Below are 20,820 nucleotides of genomic sequence, written 5' to 3'. Positions count from 1 at the left end.
AAAATACAGAAGTTAGCAGGACACCAGGGCATGTGCCTGTGGTCCCAGCTATGTGGGAGGCTGAAGTGGAAGAATGAGCCCAGGAAGCAGAGGTTACAGTGCGCTGAGATCACGGCACTTCACTCTGTCCTAGGCAACAGAATGAGACTGTGTCTCAAAATAAGACAAAAACAAAAAAACTGAGCTAAAATCAGAGTTTGAGCCTCAAAGGAAAAGTAACAGAGAAAAATAAGATGATGGAAAGGGAGGGAGTAAGCTTGAAGAAGAATCTTCTGCTGCTGTTTTTGGCTAAATAATTTTGAATGTTTAAGTACCTTGAAAAGGTGCTAGCTGAGGTCGGGTGCAGTGGCTCACACCTGTAATCCCAACACTTTGGGAGGCTGAAGTGGGCGGATCACCTGCGGTCAGGAGTTCAAGACCAGCCTGGCCAACATAGTGAAACCCCATCTCTACTAAAGATACAAAAATTAGCCAGGTGTGGTGGTGCGTGCCTGTAATCCCAGCTACTCAGGAGGCTGAGGCATGAGAATCACTTGAACCTGGGAGGCGGAAGTTGCAGTGAGCCGAGATCGCGCCATTGCACTCCAGCCTGGGCAAAAAGAGCGAAACTCCATCTTTTTTTTTTTTTTTTTTTTTTCTAAAGGTGCTATTTGAAGACAGATTTCAGATAAGGGAAAGGGAATATAGGTATGAGGGAGCAGCATTCCTAAGGAAGCAGAGTGGAAAGAACGACATCTTAGCCTATGACAGGACAAAATAATACACACAAGTTAGAGGAGGTTAGAAAATTAGGTATGGAAAATTAGAAGAGTTTTCACTCAAGGCTTCCATTACTACTCTCCCTTCTGTTCAAGATGAAGTTGCTCAGTGGGAGTATTTAGACTTCGGTTAGAATGGTGAAGATTTGTAACAGTGGTTGTATAGCGTAGACTTCCCTAGCAGTTTTGAAGAGGCAGTTGGATTGGTGATCATCTTTTGCATCTTGATAGCCCTGTGAAGTATATATTATTTATCTAATTTACAAAAGAGAAAAAATATTTTATAAGAGGAAGGACGGTGAACCTGGTTTGAAGACTTTGGTCTGTCACTTATAGCTCCTTGACTTATACTGGTGATTACCAACATTACAATGATAGCAGAGATTATGTCTCTCATTTCACACTGTATTTCTCAGGGAGACCTTAAGACTTGGCACATGACAGGTAGTTAATAAATACTCATTAAATAATCATATGCATGGAACCTATCATAGGTATTCACATATTTAGGAATTTTTTTGAAACACACTTGTAATTTTGTTAAATTCAAGCAATGTTTACTAGGATTTCTTAATAAAAAGCTCAATCTGGAATAATTTTCTCAAATTGAATAACTCTTTAAAATACAATGTCAGAGCTAGAATTTCCAGAAAACATATAGGGTAGGCAAAGATTCTTAGAGGGCTCATAATAGCCACAGACCAGGAGAAAATACTTGAAAAGTATGTATTTGGTAAAGTATTATATCCAGGCTATATAAGGAACTCTGACTACTCAATAAGACAAATGACTTTGTTTTAAAATGGGCAAATTTGAACAGATACTAGATAAGATGGTAAATAAGCACAAGAAAGGACAGTTAGTATTAGTACTCATTTGGGAAATGCAAATTCAGATTTTTACAATTTTTTTTTTTTTTTTTTTTTTTTTGAGACGGAGTCTGGCTCTGTCACCCAGACTGGAGTGCTGTGGCATGATCTCAGCCCACTGCACCCTCCTCCTCCTGAGCTCAAACCATCCTCCTACCTCAAGTGGCTGCAACTACAGACACACACCACCACGCCTGGCTAACTTATTTTTATTTTTGTTGTTTATTTTTTTGGTAGAGATGGGGTTTTGTTACGTTGCCCAGGCTGGTCTCAAGCGGTCCTCCCTCCTCAGCCTTTTCAAAGTGCTATTACTATTGGCATGAGCCAACGTGCTGGCCTATTTTTATGTATTTATTTTGACACAGGGTCTTGCTCTGTCTCCCAGGTTGGAGTGCAGTGATGCAATCATGGCTCACTGCAGTCTTGACCTTCTGGGCTCAAGCAATCCTCCCACCTCAGCCTGCTGAGTAGCTGGGACTACAGGGGTGTACCACCACACCTGGCTCATTTTTGTATTTTTTGTAGAGACGGGTTTTGCCAAGTTGCCCAGGCTGGTCTGGGCTCAAGTGACCTACCCTACTCAGCCTCCCAGAATGCTGGGATTATAGGTGTGAGCCACTGCACCCAGTCAGAATTCAAATTATAATGAGAAATGCCACTTACACACTCACTAGAATATTTAGAATTAAAGATTTTAACCATGCTAATTGTTGGTGAATTGGAAAATAGTTTCTTGTTACATTAAATGTACATACAACATTACCATCCAACCCAGGAATCCTAATACTAGATATTTGTCTAAGAGGAAAGAAAACATACATTCCGTTGTGTTTAACTGCTTTTAGCAGCTGTGTTCGTAATACCTATAAATCACAAATACCCAGAAGTTCATCAGTGGGTAATTGGATATTCATTATGATGGAATACTCAGCAATAGTAAGGAGTAAACTACTGATTATATGCAACAAGTTGGATAAATCTCTAAAGTATTAGCATTATGTCACATGGAAGATGTCAGACACTACATACATGAAGTTCTAGAAAAGTCAAAACTATAGCGACAGAAACCAAACCAGTGGTTGCCAGGGTGAGGGTAGGGAATTGACCACAGAAGAGGTTTAGAGCAATATTTTGTGGAGGTGAGAATGTTTTATATATATATATATATATCTCTCTCTCTCCACAAAGAGATACCACTTCACATCCACTGAGATGGCTATAAGTGAAAAGACAGACATGTTGGTGAGGATGTGGAAGAACTGGAACCTGTCATATTCCTGGTGGGAATATGAAATGGTGACGCTGCATTGGAAGACAGTTTGGTAGTTCCTCAGAAAGTTAAACATGGAGTTAACCGTATGACCTAGTTGTTCCACTCAAGTGTAGACTCAAGAAAAATAAAAACATGTTTATGCAAAACCTGTACATAAATGTTTGTAGCAACATTATTCATAATATCCCCCAAAAATGGAATTAACCTAAATGTCCATCAGCTGATGAATGGATAAATAAATTTTGGCCGGGCGCAGGGGCTCATGCCTGTAATCCCAGAACTTTGGGAGGCCAAAGCAGGCGAATCACCTGAGGTCAGGAGTTCGAGATCAGGCTGGCCAACTTGGCAAAACCCCGTCTCTACTACAGATACAAAAATTAGCTGGGTATGGTGGTGGGCACCTGTAATCCCAGCTACTCGGGAGGCTGAGGCGGGAGAATCACTTGAACCCGGGAGGCAGAGGTTGCAGTGAGCCAAGATCATGCCACTGCACTTTAGCCTGGGCGACAGAGCAAGACTCTGTCTCAAGGGGAAAAAAAAAAAGAATCTTAATTCCGTATACTGGAATATTATTTGGAAATTTATTTAAATGATGCTACACTTGATTCATGCTACAGTGTGGATGAATGTCGAGAACATTATGCTAATTGAGAGGAGTCAGTCACAAAGGATAACAGTTGTTTGTTAGTCTGTTCTCATGCTACTGATAAAGCCATACCCAAGACTGGGTAATTTATAAAGGAAAGAGGTTTTAAAGAACTTGCAGTTCCACATGGTTGGGGAGGCCTCACAATCATGACAGAAGACGAAGCAAGAGCAAAGGGATGTCTTACATGGTGACAGGCAAGAGAGTTTGTGCAGGGGAACTCCCCTTTATAAAACCATCAGATCTCATGAGATTTATTCAGTACCACAAGAACAATATAGAGGAAACTGCCCCCATGTTCAATTATCTGGCCCTGCCCTTGGCATGTGGGGCTTATTACAGTTAAAAGTGAGATTTGAGTGGGGACACAGCCAAACCCTATCAAATTGTATGATTTCATTAATATGAAATGTTCAGAATAGGCAAGTGTATAGGAGAGAAAATAGATTGGTAAATGCCTAGGGCTGGAGGGACTAATGGTGAATGAGTTCCTGCTAACAGGTAAGGGGTTTGACTTAGGATAGTGATGAGATGTTCTATAATTAGGTAGTACATCCCTGTGAATATAGTAAAACCCATTAAGTTGTACATTTTAATTCAGTGAATTGTGTGGTATATTATACGTTAAGTTAATGTTTATACACATATACACCAATTTAGTTTTTTTTAATGTTATCAGATTAACTGAAGATAATGAATTTTAAAATAATTGTTGTGATGTAAGAGGAGAAAGGAAAGGATGTGCTAAACTTAGTTTAAACAGCCATTATGGAGAACAGTGGAGGATCCTCAAAAAAACTAAGAAATACAACTACCATATGGTCCAGCAATCCCACTACTAGGTATACATCCAAAATAAATAAAATAAGTTTATCAAAGGGATATCCGTACACCCATTATTATTGCAGCATTATTGACAATAGCCAAGATTTGGAATCACCCTGTGTCCACCAAGGAATGAATGGGTAAAGAAAATATGGTACATAGATAAATGGAATACTATTCGGCCATAAAAAAAGAATGAAATGCTGTCATTCGCAGCAATGTGGATGGCATTGGAGGACATTATGTTAAGTGAAATGAGCCAGGACCAGGAGGTTAAATACCACATGTTCTCACTGGTAGGTGGAAGCTAAAAAAAAAAGTAGATCTCTCAGAAGCAAAAAATAGAACAGGAAAGAAAAGGCTGGAAAAGGTAGTGGGAAGGGAGGATTAGAGAGAGATACAAAATTACAGAAAAGGATATAAAATTACAGCTAGATGGGTGGATGAATTCTAGTGTTCCATAGCATAGTAGGCTGACTATAGTTAATAATAACATAGTTTCAGATAGCTAGGACAATATTGAATGTTCCCAACACAAAGAAATGATAAGTGTTTAAGATAATGGATATGCAAATTATCCTGATCTTATCACCATGCATTATATGTCTGGAAACATCACTCTGTACCCCATGAATATTTATAATTTTTGTTAATTTTTTATAAGTGAAAATAATTTCATCTGTATCCTATACATATTTGGTACTTTTAAAAAATGAATAATTTGACCTATACATAACACCAAAGGAAAAAGAATTAACCAAAATCTTGTTTTGAACATTTGTAATAATAATTGAATGTTCTCATAATAGGGTAATATCTTCTTCAGTTTACTGATCTCAAAACCAGAAATCACATTTGTTTTTACTTAAAATAGTACCATGTTGCTACATCTGATTTTTATTGACCAGATAATATTCTATTTCCTGGTGGTATTTTGAAAAAACTAACTCCCTAATTTTTGACAATTAAATTGTTTCTAATTAATGAATCTTTATAAATATGGCATGATGCTTCTGATGACTTGCTTCTTTGCTATAAGTTTATAGAAATAGTTACTGATTCAGTAAATTACCAGCAATTAATTCATTTGTCCATGTATATGTTTATTATTTGTATTTTTTTGAGTCAATTGTCATTGCCCACTTAACTACTATATTATTGTTTTTCTTAAAACTGAAAATGATCTGTGTATATATGGAAATGAATATTAAATTACTTATGTGAATATATTACCAGTGTGTTGTGTCATTTAATTTTAGTTTTGTTATTTTTTAGAAGAGTTACTCTTAATACATTAAGGTTTTTAGGGGGATAAACTAAGTAGAAGTTTAGTTATCAAGTAGATGACAAGGTTGAACTTTTTTCCCTCACAGAAACTCCTTTGAATTTAATATTTTAAGGTTCTATATATGTTCAGTCACAGTGTGATTAGGATATAGTTACTACTCTAGTGGTTACTGATTTATATTTTCTTTTTATAGTGCACTAGTGAAATTGATGAATAAGTCAATAGAGGGGACAGCAGATGATGAAGAGGAGGGTGTAAGTCCAGATACAGCTATCCGTTCAGGACTTGAACTTCTTAAGGTATTTTTGAAACAGTTTTGTTGCCATGTATTTCTGTGGGGTCATAATTTGCCTTCCCTTCAGGATATGCAAGAGTCAGGCTTATTTCATAGGAAACTATTTGAAAGATTTAAAACCTGTGTTGGAAATCAGATTATGTAAAAGTAATATTTTTATGTTATAATATAATAATGTAATTATTTTACATTTTAAATTAATATTTGTTTCACTGTTTATCATTTTCATGCCTTCTATGCTTGGTAGTGATTACTGTACAATCTATTCTTAGTAATAGCAAGGTGTGACTTAAGACTTAGTGGACAGGGTATGTGACTAAATCTAGGGGAGGGAATATCATCATTAAAGGGAATATTTCTTGGTATATTTGTGGGATTCTTGGGAGACTGGCATGAATAGAAAAAAGGGGTGTTTTGAGGAATAATGGGAGACAAGGTGGTTCCAGATTGTCGAGTGCCACTGGGTAAGAAAGGTACTGTCACGAGCTTTTAACCTGGCTTACAACCAGCTGCAGCCCTTGATAGAACTTTCATTGGACTGAGTAAAAGAAGGGAAGAAATTGAAGGCAAAGAGACGTGATACCACTGTGACTTACAGGAGAAGAGACAAACTAGTGCAATGGATGTTACATAGAAAAAGAATTATGGGCTCATATTCCGAGGTTCTTAAATGTAATTTCATTGAGCTGGGCTCAATGCCTGTAATCCCAGCACTTTGGGAGGCCGAGGCAGGCAGATCATGACGTCAAGACCATCCTGGCCAACATGGGGAAACCCTGTCTCTACTAATAAAGTACAAAAATTAGCTAGACATGGTGGCACACGCCTGTAGTCACAGCTACTTCGGAGGCTGAGGCAGGAAAATCGCTTGAACCCGGGAGATGGAGGTTGCAGTGAGCCAAGATCGTGCCACTGCACTCCAGCTTGGCGTCAGAATGAGACTCTGTCTCAAAAGAAAAAAAAAAATCATTTCATTGATAGAATTGATATGATGCCTCATGAATAAGATTTTAATTAATTTTTTAGTAATTGAGTTGTATTTTTAAGTTCTCTTAAAAGTGAAACCCACCTTTAAGGTAACATTTTTTAATAGCTTGGTTTTTATTACATTTTTCTAATTTAATTCTCCAGTTTTCTATAAATAATCAAAACCACAGAAGTAAATATTATCACTGCAAACCTTGCCAAATGAGACAGTAGCACTTAATGACCATTAAATAAGTGCTTATTGAAAAATTAATGAAGACCACCTGCTCATTCCCCTTTCTCCCTGCTTCTCTATTTGCCTCCCTAATCTTGATACTACACTAACTGAATTGTTATGAATTGTATGGAAGGTTAACTCTTTAGATATGTATCTAACTTGCTAAAAATTATTTAAGAACAGGCTCGTGCTCATGTCATAATAAGGGAATAATTATGTATTGTAATCATAATTAAAAGTTCACAATAGTGGCTTCTTTGTTGATAATTATGATGAGTGATTTCACTTGAAATATTTTCTTGCCTTGGTACAGTGGTTTATGCCTGTAATCCCAGCCAAGGCAGGAAGATCTCTTGAGCACAGGAGTTGGAGACCAGCCTGGGCAACATAGCTAGACCTCATCTCTACAAAAAAAAAAAAAAAACGCCGGGCGCGGTGGCTCACGCCTGTAATCCCAGCACTTTGGGAGGCTGAGGCGGGCAGATCATGGGGTCAGGAGATCGAGACCATCCTGGCAAACACGGTGAAACTCCGTCTCTATTAAAAGTACAAAAAATAAGCCGGGCATGGTGGCGGGCACCTGTAGTCCCAGCTACTCAGGAGGCTGAGGCAGGAGAATGGCGTGAAACCAGGAGGCGGAGCTTGCAGTGAGCTGAGATCAGGCCACTGCACTCTAGCCTGGGCGACAGAGTGAGACTCCGTCTCAAAAAAAAAAAAAATTTTTTTTTAGCTGGGCTGGTGCACCTATAATCTCAGCTCAGGAGGCTGAGACCACAGTGAGCTGTGATGTTCCACCGCACTCTAGCCTAGGTGACAAAGTGAAATCCTGTCACAAAAAAAGAAAAGAAAAAAAAAATTCTCATAGATTATCTTTTTGCCAGTCAAAGAAAGCTCTGAGTTAGCATTTTGTTTACATTACACAAAGATTGAGTCATTACGTATGGAGGCTTTATTTCAAGTAAGCATTCCTTCATCTAAATACAATATATTTATAAACTGATAATAGTTATTAATATTGTAAATCACATTCCATAAAAAAGGAGTTTTGTGTTCTAAGTAGCAGAGTAGACTAAGAGGTGAAGAAGAAAATAGGACAAAGGCTGTCTGTCAGTTGTGTGAAGGAATAACTGGGAGCTACTACACCACACAGTATTTCTGATAATGTCTAATTAGCCATAACTAACTGCAAGGGTGGCTAGGAGATGTATCTCTATTCTGTGTAGCTAGCATATTTACCCCAGAATTTATTTATGTATGTATTTATTTATTTATTTATCACGGGAAGTGTTTCTTTTTTAATGGATTAAAACAATTGTCTGTACTTCTAAAGCTGTATCTATTTTTTCAGGTTCTGTCTTTCACACATCCTACCTCGTTCCACTCTGCAGAGACATATGAGTCCTTGTTACAGTGCCTAAGAATGGAAGATGACAAGGTGGCAGAAGCTGCTATTCAAATTTTTAGAAATACAGGTCACAAAATAGAAACAGACCTTCCCCAGATACGATCGTGAGTACATTTTTTGTCCCATGGTAAATACAAAAGTTTCTAAGTGTGGGAACCATAAAATCATTGTTTTCCTTTTGTATAGGAAGTTAGGAGAGAGGAAAGACAATTTTGATTTAAAAGCTACTTTTCTGTGTCCTCCTCTGTTTTGTCTTTCCCTTGCCTTACACCCCTCTCCCACCATTAGAATGTAGGCAGCAGAGTAAACTGAAACTACATGTTTGTTTATAACAAAATCATTTTAAGATATTAAGAATCAAAGGTTATCCCATAATTTAGTGTTTTATTTATGATTAATATCTTTCTAATCCATGTATATTCATCTTTTTTTCTGTAAATGGGTTATAAATTCAATAACTGTCACACTGCTATCCTACCAAAAAATGGGGCAAATAGTTCACTTTGGCATCTTAAAAATGTTAAGGTGAAACTTGTGCTGAGATGTTATATTTAGACTTAAAATATGCAGAAGACATCTTCTGGAGGAAAAAATACATTGCAAATGGCTGTCGAATCATATGTATTCATTCTCAGCATTGTCTGGCTAATAAAAAAAGTTACCACAATCAGTCCCTGCCCTCGAGGAGTTTGTAGACTAGAAATAATAAACTTTATATGTATACATTATTTAAAAAAGATTATTGACACAATAGGATAGATTTTGATAAGTTTTTCAAGGGAGGAAATCCTATACATTTTTTTAAGGCAAAGGATCTATTCTTAGAGAAATTCTACCCCAAAGGAAGCAATTGAAAATGGGTGTAGGTAGAAGAGGTAACTTTGGACGTGAGGAATAAAATACCTCATTCATAAGATTAATGGAGGAGAAAGGAGATAATCACTGGAAAGAAGAAAAGCACAACACTAAAGACCTCAATAACATCTCTGATGGCATCACTGGATAATACTGCTCTATAAAAAAACAAGAAGAAAGGTTAAAGTTGACTTTCTGTATTATTTTATTTGGCTAATAATAATTAATAATACATTTAACAACAGTTTGATTGAAACTGTCTTCCTTTGTCATTCACCAGTGTTATTTTATAAGAGATCATAGTCTGGTAAATGGAATGGTGAAAGACTAAACAGATAGGAGAGAGGAAAGACATCTTCCATGTAGAAGTGTGGTCAAGACTCAGTCAAGGAAGTCTATTTGGGCATGGACATCCCTATCTCATAATTCCAAAGTCCATAGAGACAAACTTCAGGCATATTTATAAATGTCACATCAGACTTACACCAACTAGCATATGTTCCCATTTTTGGTTAAGGTGCATGGCCTGGAGCCTGCAGTATAGCTTTTCATATCTAGCCTTCCATTATCATAAGAGGGCATTGTCACCCCTGCATTTGATACCACTAACTTTATAATCTATGAAACAGGCTCTTCTCTAATAACATTAAATATATGACAAATATCTTTCCTTCTATGTTTGTTTCGCTTTATCAATTTTCTTCTGATTATAAAAATACTTAATGTTCATTGTAGCAAACTGAAACTAGAAAAGATGTAACGAAATAGTCACCATTAACATTTGATATGTATACTTTGTATGAATGTTCATCTACTAGATGTGTTTGTCTATTTTTTATAAGTTCATATATGCACACTGTTTTCTTCAGTCTACCTAATGTTTTTTCATGTCATCAACATTTAATTTTTGGAGAGTGTTACATGTTTTTCCATCTCGTCCTGAAAGAAGACTGTTTTAGATTACTTTTCATTGTCAGTGTAGAGGGTAAGTGTATGGATTTTGAAAGAGGTGCTGATTTTCAAATCCCAACTCCCAGTTTCCTAACTTCGTCATCTTAGGAGGCTTAAATAACATCTTTGTGCTTTAATTTTCTCATCTGTGTAATGACTATAATAGTCGTCTTTGGGTGGATGTGAACATTAGTTGAATTAATCCATGCGGAAATACCTAGAATGGTGCCTGGCACATAATAGTTAGATATTTATATTGCCATCCTAGTGATATATATGTAGCTGTATCTTTGCATACTTTTCACTAGTATTATTTCAGCTGCTTAATACAACTTGGCCTTTTGCTACTTTCTTTCCATAGCTACTTTGAAATAACTGAAGGAGATTATAAAAGGGAATTGAAAAATTAGCAATCTCCTACTTAGAAGGTAAATGTAAAAATATGTCATGGGATAAGCTTTAGATTATGAATTAAGGATTACTTGTTATTTTGCATATTTGTCAGGTAGCTTTAAAATGAAAATTGTCTCCTGAAGTAGGCTTTTTCTTGAGGCATTGTATTTCTTGGTTTATACTTGGGGGCAGAGAGGGAGCTTTTTTACAAGTTTCTTTAGATCAGATAATTTTTAAGAGAGCCTTCTCTACCAGCATCCATCCATATAGGGGACGTGGAAGTCAACCAAAGGAATAATTGTTTGTTTATGGGTTTAAGAAAAAAAAAAAAAAACTATATTATTTTTTGCAGGACCTTAATTCCCATTTTACATCAAAAAGCAAAGAGGGGTACTCCACACCAAGCAAAACAGGCTGTGCACTGTATACACGCCATATTCACAAATAAAGAAGTCCAGCTTGCACAGATTTTTGAGGTATATCTAATATATAGGTTGTGTTTATATTGGTCTTTATTTTTTAAGCTCTATAGTTTGATGAAGATGGAAGCTAGATTTTTTAAAGCTGTTTATATGAAGTCCTACCCTAGAATATAAATTCCTTGTGAGCAAGGATTCTGTCTATTTTATATGGTACTGCATTCCCGGCCTGTGGATCAGATTATATGTTCAAACACCTCATATTGAAGGGTTTTGTGGTTTTTGTTTGTTTTTTAGTTTGTTTTTGAGATAAGGTTTCACTTTCTCACCAGTGCTGGAGTACAGTGATGCGATCTCTGCTCACTGCAGCCCCGAACTCCTAGTTTCAAGCATTCCTCCTGCTTCAGCCTCCCAAGTAGCTGAGAGTACAGGCACTGCCACCATGCCCAGCTATTTTTGGATTTTTTATAGAGATGGGGTTTTGCCATGTTGCCCAGCCTGGTCTCAAACTCCTAGACTGAAGCGATCCACCCACTTCATGCTTTCAAAGTGCGAGGATTACACACATGAGCCAGCACACCTGGCCTTACGTGTTTATGTTAGAACATTTTACTTAATTTTAGCCTTATTGGTTCAGTGGTGCATTTATCCTCAGAAAGTATTAGTAGATAATTTTGAACAATCCAGTTTTAAGTACCTAAGAGCCCTACCTGACAATCCTGTTTCCCTTTCTTTACTTATAATGACTGGCCTCATTTTACTATTAGAAATGTATTCCTATTATCATAAATTGGAGGTAGTGTGACCAAAGCCCAGTGAACTCTTACTTTGTATGATTTAAGGTCATTTAAAATGTTCCCACAGGATAAGAAATCCACCAATATAGCAAATCCATTGTTGTAAATTAGTCAAAAATAATGCTGATTTCATGAAGCAAAAATTTTTTTTAACTTCTTTTGAGTTTTATTTTTTATGTTTTTTCTACATTCTTTCAATCTTGCTAAATTTTAGTAGGTGAATTAAGTACCAGGTGTCTTAGGTTGAAGTTAGTTATGATCATATTAGAGAAGATTGGTTTGGGCATGATAAATTCAGGAGGACTCAGGAAAATGTACTGTTTCAGTAGAGTGTCTAGATATTTATCAAACACATTGGTAATTTTGTCTGTTTTATTTTTATAGCCACTCAGTAGGAGTCTGAATGCTGATGTGCCAGAACAACTTATAACTCCATTAGTTTCATTGGGCCACATTTCTATGTTAGCACCAGATCAGTTTGCTTCCCCAATGAAATCTGTAGTAGCAAATTTTATTGTGAAAGATCTGCTAATGAATGACAGGGTAAGTTTCTCATTTAATTAAATTGAGAATCATGAGACTAAGACTGTTTACATCTTCATCACAGAAACACTTCTGTTTCTATGTAATTCTCTTTTTCTTTTAAATTATTCTATATTGGTTCTACTTATTTATTATTTAAATTCCAAACTACTTCCTTATTTCATGGTAGCTATTACTACTAGAATTTCACACTTAAGAAACAAAAATTAGAACATGGGATTGGTGAATCATGAAAGTTAAATATAAGTAAAAGCTATTTTCCTGACCCTCAAAAGACAGTTTATCATTTTCTGGAATGTTAGAATTGGGTTATTTTTGTTTTTTGTTTTGAAGACAGAGTCTTGCTCTGTACCCCAGGCTGGAATGCAGTGGCTCGCTGCAACCTTGGCCTCCTCTCATTCCTCAGCCTCCCAGGTAGCTGGGATTACAGGTGCCTGTCACCACGCCTGACTAATTTTTGCATTTTAAGTAGAGACGGGTTTCACCATGTTGGCCAGGCTTGTATTGAACTCCTGACCTCAGGTGATCTGTCCGCCTTGGCCTCCCAAAGTGCTGGGATTACAGGTATGAGCCACCATGCCGGGTTAAAATTTGTTTTATCAGACATTGTTAGAAATCTAAGTGGATTAGCCAGGCGTGGTAACGGGCGCCTGTAATCCTAGCTACTCAGGAGGCTGAGGCAGGAGAATCACTTGAACCGAGGAGGGAGAGGTTGCAGTGAGCCGAGATTGCACAGTTGCACTCCAGCCTGGGCAACAAGAGGGAAACTCTATCTCCAAAAAAAAAAAAAAAAAGTAAGTGGACTTGAATTTGACTAATTTTTAAGATAATACACTGTACTTTTGGCACTAGATTTATTGATGTCTGTGTGCTCTGATTTATTACCTCTGTCTAGGTTGGAACGTATAGATTGAAAAGACTCCCCAAATGATTTTGGAAACACACCTTAATTAAGAATCACTGCTAGCAGGGCGTGGTGGGTCACGCCTGTAATCCCAGCACTTTGGGAGGCTGAGGCGGGTGGATCACCTGAGGTCAGGACTTCAAGACCAGCCTGGCCAACATGGTGAAACCCCGTCTTTACTAAAAATACAAAAAAAGTAGCCGGCCGTGATGGCGAGTGCCTGTAATCCCAGCTATTCGGCAGGCTGAGACAGGAGAATCGCTTGAACCCAGGAGGCAGAGGTTGCAGTGGGCCAAGATTGCGCCATTGCACTCCAGTCTAGGCAACAAGAGCAAGACTCTGTCTCAAAAAAATAAATAAAAGAATCACTGCTTTACCAAATGGATCTGAATTAAATCTGTTGTTATTGAATAAAGACACAGATATGCTGGATCATTATGGATAACTTTCAATTAAGTGTTAATTTGTCACAAATCCAACTTATCCAAAGTTCCTAACTCTCACATGGTTCGGTAGTCTTGAGGCCTCAATATCAGGAACTTAAAGACACCAGCTAGTATACTTTCTGTATTTGTACCACCTCCCACTTTTGAATGCAGCAGAGAAGAAGAGAAGAACATAGCCTAAGTCTCATTTCCCACACCACATATCCTTGCTGCTGTTTTTACTTTTGGTAGATGTGGTTGTCAACAAAGGTGAAATTTAAGATACCTCTTAAATGATGATTGTTGATAGATTGTGTTTTCAGATGGTCTTTTTTATTGTGGTAAACTATACATAATATCAAATTTGCCATTTTTAAGTGTTAACATAATAGCCACATTGTTATCTAATCATCACCATCCCATCCAGCTCCAGAATTTTTTCATCACCCCAAACAGAAACTCTGTACCCATTAAGCAACAACTCTCCATTGCCCTCTGTTCTACCTTCTGACTCTATGACTACCTGTTCTATGTATCTCTTATATGATATTTGTCCTTTTGTTTATGTTGTATTTCACTTAGCATGTCCTCAGGGCTCTTCCATGTTGTAATATGTATCAGAATGTTGTTCCTTTTGTGGCTAAATAGTGTTCTATTATATGTATATTTTTGTTTGTATATATCCCACATTTTGTTTGTCGATTGATAGATACTTGGGTTGCTTCTACGTGTTGGCTATTGTGAATAATGCCGATATAAACGTTTATGTTCCTGTTCTCCCATTTCTTGGGTATATATCTAGGAATAACATTATTGGGTTACATGTCATTTTCCTTTTTAAAAAAGCAATAGCCGGCTGGGCGCAGTGGCTCACGCCTGTAATCCCAGCACTTTGGGAGGCCGAGGTGGGAGGATTAAGAAGTCAGGAGATCAAGGCCATCCTGGCTAACACGGTGAAACCCCATCTCTACTAAAAATACAAAAAATTAGCTGGGCGTGGTGGTGGGTGCCTGTAGTCCAAGCTACTCGGGAGGCTGAGACAGGAGAATGGCGTGAATCCGGGTGGCACAGCTTGCAGTGAGCCTAGATCGTGCCACTGCTCTCCAGCCTGGGCGACAGAGCAAGGCTCCATCTCAAAAAAGAAAAACAAAAGCAATAGCCATACTAGTGCATAAGAAGTGGTATCTCATTGTGATTTTGATTTGCATTTTCCTATAATGATGTCAAGGATATTTTTTCTGTGCTTATTGACTACCCTGTATATCTTCTTTGGAGAGCTATTAAATTCCTTCACCTACCCCACTCTTCTTTTTTTTTTGAGACATGGTCTCACTCTGTCACCCAGGCTAGAGTGCACTAGTGCAACCTTGGCTCACCGCAACCTCCGCCTCACAGACTCAAGCAATACCTCCTGCCTCAGCCTCCTGAGAAGTTGGGTCTACCAGCACATGCCACCATGCCTGGCTAATTTCTGTAGTTTTTTATAGAGACAGGGTTTCGCCATGTTGCCCATGCTGCCTTCACCCGCTTTTAGTTGGGTTGCTTCTTGTTGAGTTTTAAGAGTTGTTTACATTTTCTGTGTATTAAACCATTGTCAGATATTTACCAGATCCAAGATCATGAAGATTTCTCCCTATGTCATCTTTTCAGAGTTTTATGGTTTTAGCTATTAAATTGAGATATTTGATTCATTCTGAGTTACTTCTTATATATATTAACAATCTAGTTTCTTTTTTTGTTTGTGTGTTTGTTTCTTGTGGATATCCAGGGGTTTTATGTTTTGTTTTTGTGTTTTTGAGATGGAGTCTCACTCTGTAGCCCAGTCTGGAGTGAAGTGGTGCAATCTTGGCTCACTGCAACCTCTGTCTCTTAGGTTCAAGCAGTTCTCCAACCTCAGCCTCCTGGATAGCTGAGACTACAGGCATGCACCGCCATGCCCAGCTAATTTTTTGTATTTTTAGTGGAGGGGGGGTTGTGCCATGTTGGGCAGGCTGGTCTCAAACTCCTGACCTCAAGTGATCCACCTGCCTCAGCCCCCCATAGTGCTGGGATTACAGGCACTGACCCTCTGCACCTGGCTGAATATCCAGTTTTTCTAGCACCATTTGTTGAAGAGACTGTTCTTTCCCTAAAGGTGGTCTTGGCACCCTTGTCAAAAATGAATTACTATATATGCAAGGGTTTTCTGGGTTCTTTATTCCATTGGTCTGTATGTCTGTCCTTGCCAGTACCAGCCACACTGTTTTGATTACTGTAGGTTTTATAGTAAGTTTCAAAACTGGGAAGTATGAGTCTTCTAACTTTGTCCTTTTACAAGCTCTGGTTGGTGATGTTCCCATCGGTTTCTCAGAGGCTGTGTTGATCAACATGAAAAACTTAATCAGCAAAAAGTTAAATTTTTTTCTTCATGCTAATAGCTAAATTTATTCAATTGTCTATAGTCAACAGGTGAAAAGAATGGAAAACTGTGGTCTCCAGATGAAGAGGTTTCCCCTGAAGTACTAGCAAAGGTAAATTTGTTTAGGCCTTGATAATCTTCATGTTTAAAAAAGGAACATTTGTAGTTATCTTCCTCACCTTTTAAACATTTAATAAACAGAGATGGGATCTTGTTGTGTTGCTCAGTTTGGTCTTGAACTGCTGGGCTCAGCTGATCCTCCCACTTCAACCCCCATGAGCTTGAGCCATTGTACCTAGCCGAGAGCCTTTTTTATTCAACAAGCTTTTCTTAAGGAGGTGCTTTATTTTAAAATTTATTTTAAAATTCTTTGCAAAAAATTGTTTCTTGAAGACATTGTAGTTGTCATTGTTTATTATATGTCAGTATCTTCTGCCTGCTAAAGCAATCTCAATGAGACTGTTTTTTAGAGAGGTTGTTTATAGAATGACGGTGCTCAGAGGCATCTTAAATCCAGCCTCACCACCACTATCTACAAGCATATGAATATTAACTTGGCAAAGATAGATAATTGTCAAGCTGGTCACTGTGGCAGATTTGGGATTTAAAATAAGATTGTATCATCTTTGATAATCTGTTTCACTTTTTGTTGCTTCATAGTCATCATATATTCTATCAATTCATTTTTCCTGGTTGTCAATAAATACAATAAATAACACTTTGGTTTTTTTTCGCACCTATAATCCCAGCACTTTGGGAGGCAGAGGCACGAGGATCGCTTGAGCCCAGGAGTTCAAGACCAACCTGGGCAGCATAGTGAGCCGTGTCTCTACAAAATATTAAAAATAATTTAGTTGGACTAGGTATGGTGGCTCACGCCTATAATCCCAGCACTTTGGGAGGCTGAGGCGGGCAGATGGCTTGAGATCAGTTCAAGACCAGTCTGGCCAACATGGTAAAACCCCTTGTCTACTAAAAATACAAAAACTAGCCAGGTGTGGTGTTGCACGTCTGTAATTCCAGCTACTTCAGAGGCTGAGGCAGGACAGTCGCTTGAACCTGGGAGGTAGAGGCTGCAGTGAGCCAAGGTTGTGCCACTGCCCTCCAGCCTGGGTGACAGTGAAACTCAGTCTCAAATAATAATAATAATAATAATAATAATAATAATAATTTGGCCGGGTGTGGTGGTGCATGCCTATAGTTCCACCTACGCAAGGAGGAAGCTGAGGCAGAAGGATCGCTTGAGCCCAGGAGGTCAAGGCTACAGTGAGTTGCGATCATGCCAGTACACTCCAGCCTGGGCGACAGAGCAGATAGATGATTGTTACTAAATTTGTGGATTTAATAAATGTAAAGCTCAGTTTAAAAGTGGTGGATTTGGGATTTAAAATAAGATTGTATCATCTTCCTTGATAATCTGTTTCACTTTGTGTTGCTTCATAGTCATCATATATTCTATCAATTCATTTTTCCAGGCTGTCAATAAATAAATAATTACCTTGATTTTTTGGCTGGCTCTTTCACGTATATTGGTAACAATCTTTTGACTAGACATTTCTAAGTAATTATGACTACCAATAATTATAGCAATTCCCTTTTTTTTTGGGTCAGAATGTTAAATGAGACTGAATCAGACTTGATGGTTTCTTCAAAGTAGTCTTTCAATACCACAAAACTATGAAACTCGAAAGTTATTTTCAGTCACTACAATCAGTACAGTTTTTTTGTTTGTTTTGTTTTGTTTTGTTTTTTTATGAAACAGAGTGCTCTGTTACCCAGGCTGGAGTGCAGTGGCACAATCTCGGCTCACTGCAACCTCTGCCTCCCGGGTTCAAGCAATTCTCATGCCTCAGCCTCCTGAGTAGCTGAGACTACAGGCATGTGCCACCATGCCTGGCTAATTTTTTTTTTTTTTTTTTTTAAGTATAGATAGGATTTTTTAGTATATACAGTGTTTCAACATGTTGGCTAGGCTGGTCTCAAATGCCTGACCTCAAGTGATCCACCTGCCTTGGCCTCCCAAAGTGCTGGGATTATAGGCGTGAGTCACCACGCCCGGCCTGTATAGTTTAAATTGTTTTTAAAGTATATGTTTTCAAATAGTTTCAAAATCTTGGACAAACGTCTAAGTATGAAAAGCCTAAATTCTGGAACCAGACTTTTGAGCAAGTTATCTATCATAATAATGTGTCTCAATTGCCTTATCTGTTGGGAAAAAAATCTTCCTCATAAGAGTTTTTTGAGAGATTAAGTAAGTTAATACATGTACAGCTCTAAGAAAAGTATCTGGCACTGGTTAAGCACAGAGTAAGTATTAGTTCTTATTGTTACTGTTATTATCCCATAGATTTATTTAATGAAATGTCTGCTGATGGAGATGAATAATCTCATTAATTAATATAAGTTAATTTTCCCTTTAATTGGAATTTTAAGTTGCTCTCTTTTTTTAGCATGTTAATATTTTATAGGTACAGGCAATTAAACTTCTGGTAAGGTGGCTGTTGGGTATGAAAAACAACCAGTCTAAATCTGCCAATTCAACCCTTCGGTTATTATCAGCGATGTTGGTTAGTGAGGGTGACCTGACAGAGCAAAAGAGGATCAGGTGAGATTTGTCTTTCTTTCCAGTTTTATTAGTGCTGAAATTTTGGTAGAATTTACATAGGAATTATTTACCTAATGAATACTGAATGGTGTAATTACACCATGTTCTTCAGGGTCAAATCTTACGTACTCATTTAGGGCTTGTCTGTCTGTTAGTATTGTTATTTTAATAGTGCCAATATATTTTTCTTCATTCCTAAAGAAGAGGAACTTTTTCCCGTAAATATGTAATCATAATCACTGTATTGTACTATTACAGTTAGCATTAACATTTAGTTCAATTAAACAAATATTTGTTAAATTTCTGCTCCATAAAACAGTGTGAAAAGCATTGCAGCAAAAATAAGTAGGAAAAGTGCCTGCCTTCAGAGAGCTTCCCTGTATTACAGTGATTAAATAAGCAGAGTGACTCAAGTCTTATGAAAGTAATAAAAATTTCAGTGGCAGCCAGGCACGGTGGCCCATGCCTGTAATCCCAGCACTTTGGGAGGCCAAGATGGGCGGATCACGAGGTCAGGGGTTCGAGACCAGCGTGGCCAATATAATGAAACCCCGTCTCTACTAAAAAAAAAAATACAAAACTTAGCCAGCGTGGTGGCACATTCTTGTAATCCCAGCTACTAAGGAGGCTGAGGCAGGAGAATTGCTTGAAACCAGAAGGCAGAGGTTGCAGTGAGCTGAGATTGCACCACCACACTCCAGCCTGGGCAACAGAGCGAGAGCCTGTCTTAAAATAAATACATAAATAAAAATTTCAATGGCGACTCGAGAGAGTTTAAGCCTTCTTGTTGTACGAATTCGGGTGTGTACACATGTATGTGCACACAGAGATTGTTTACATTGTTACACATTTTCACTTTTAATCTGTAAAATTGCCATCTCATTTTAAGATGAAAATAGAAGCTCGATTTTTCATGATCCTGGTTTCTTGCAAATTCTTGATTTAGTAGGGGCCAAGATTACCAACATAGATAACTAAAGTATTCTACATATGATGCATTCCTGTTTAAAAATTTGTTTTAGAGGACAGAGGTTTAATCATTCCTTTATGAGGCTGAGCACAGTGGCTTACGTCTGTAATCCCAGAAGTTTGGTAGGCCAAGTCAGGCGGATTAATTGAGGTCATGTTGAAACCCTGTCTCTACTAAAAATATAGAAATTTAGCCAGGTGTGGTGGCACATGCCTATAATCCCAGCTACTGGGGAGGCTGAGGTATGAAAATCGCTTGAACCCAGGAGGTTGAGGTTGCAGTGTGCCGAGATCATGTCATTGTACTCCAGCCTTGGCTAGATATGTGATAGTGCTATGCTATTAATTTTTTAAAAAATTATTATAATTAGGAATAGAATCTCACTATGTTTTCCAGGCTAGCTGGGCTCAAGCAATCCTCCTGCCTCAGACTCCTGAGTAGTGGGACTATAGGTGTGCACCACCACACCCTATTTTTATCATAGAATAAGCCAAGGGCAACCTTTTATAACACTGTTTAGAACTGCGTTAGGGATAATGAAAGCTTTAAATTGGAGGTAATTATGTACAGTATATGGCAAAGGCATAATAATAACAAGCTCTTACAAGTTAGTGATACCTAGGCAGGGCCCCCCAGTGGAGAGGAAGATTAGCTATTATCAGTTTACTTTTAAAAGTTTAACATCACTAAATGCAGTCAATACAATTTGAACTTAAGCAGTACCTCTTTTCCTTACAAATCAAAAGAAAAAAAAATTTTATAAGCAATAATTCCTCAGTATGATCATGGAAATGGGTTCCTTCATTACTCCTATGAGTATAAATTAGCAGGACTCTTCGGCATTTTTGCATCGAGATCCTCAAAAATGTTATCCTTGACTCTTTATTTTTACACTCATAATTCATGAGTATAAAAGAATCATGGCCGGGCGCGGTGGCTCACGCCTGTAATCCCAGCACTTTGGGAGGCCGAGGCGGGCGGATCACAAGGTCAGGAG

At 37.9% G+C, this 20,820-nt stretch overlaps 1 protein-coding gene across 1 annotated transcript in view; it reads left to right on the top strand.

Annotated features, from left to right (window-relative positions):
* Positions 1-20,820, top strand: part of PDS5A (PDS5 cohesin associated factor A) — a 169,578-nt gene that overhangs the window by 102,902 nt on the left and 45,856 nt on the right. The window contains exons 18-23 of the mRNA XM_025385282.1: positions 5,853-5,958; positions 8,507-8,667; positions 11,115-11,238; positions 12,363-12,521; positions 16,292-16,360; positions 18,717-18,853. Of these exons, the coding sequence (XP_025241067.1) occupies positions 5,853-5,958; positions 8,507-8,667; positions 11,115-11,238; positions 12,363-12,521; positions 16,292-16,360; positions 18,717-18,853 (756 nt within the window). The remainder of the gene's footprint in view (positions 1-5,852; positions 5,959-8,506; positions 8,668-11,114; positions 11,239-12,362; positions 12,522-16,291; positions 16,361-18,716; positions 18,854-20,820) is intronic.

This window comes from Theropithecus gelada, chromosome 5 (genome assembly GCF_003255815.1).
Source record: "Theropithecus gelada isolate Dixy chromosome 5, Tgel_1.0, whole genome shotgun sequence".
In the NCBI taxonomy this organism is placed as follows: Eukaryota; Metazoa; Chordata; class Mammalia; order Primates; family Cercopithecidae; genus Theropithecus; species Theropithecus gelada.
This window is presented reverse-complemented; position numbering and strand designations above follow the sequence as displayed.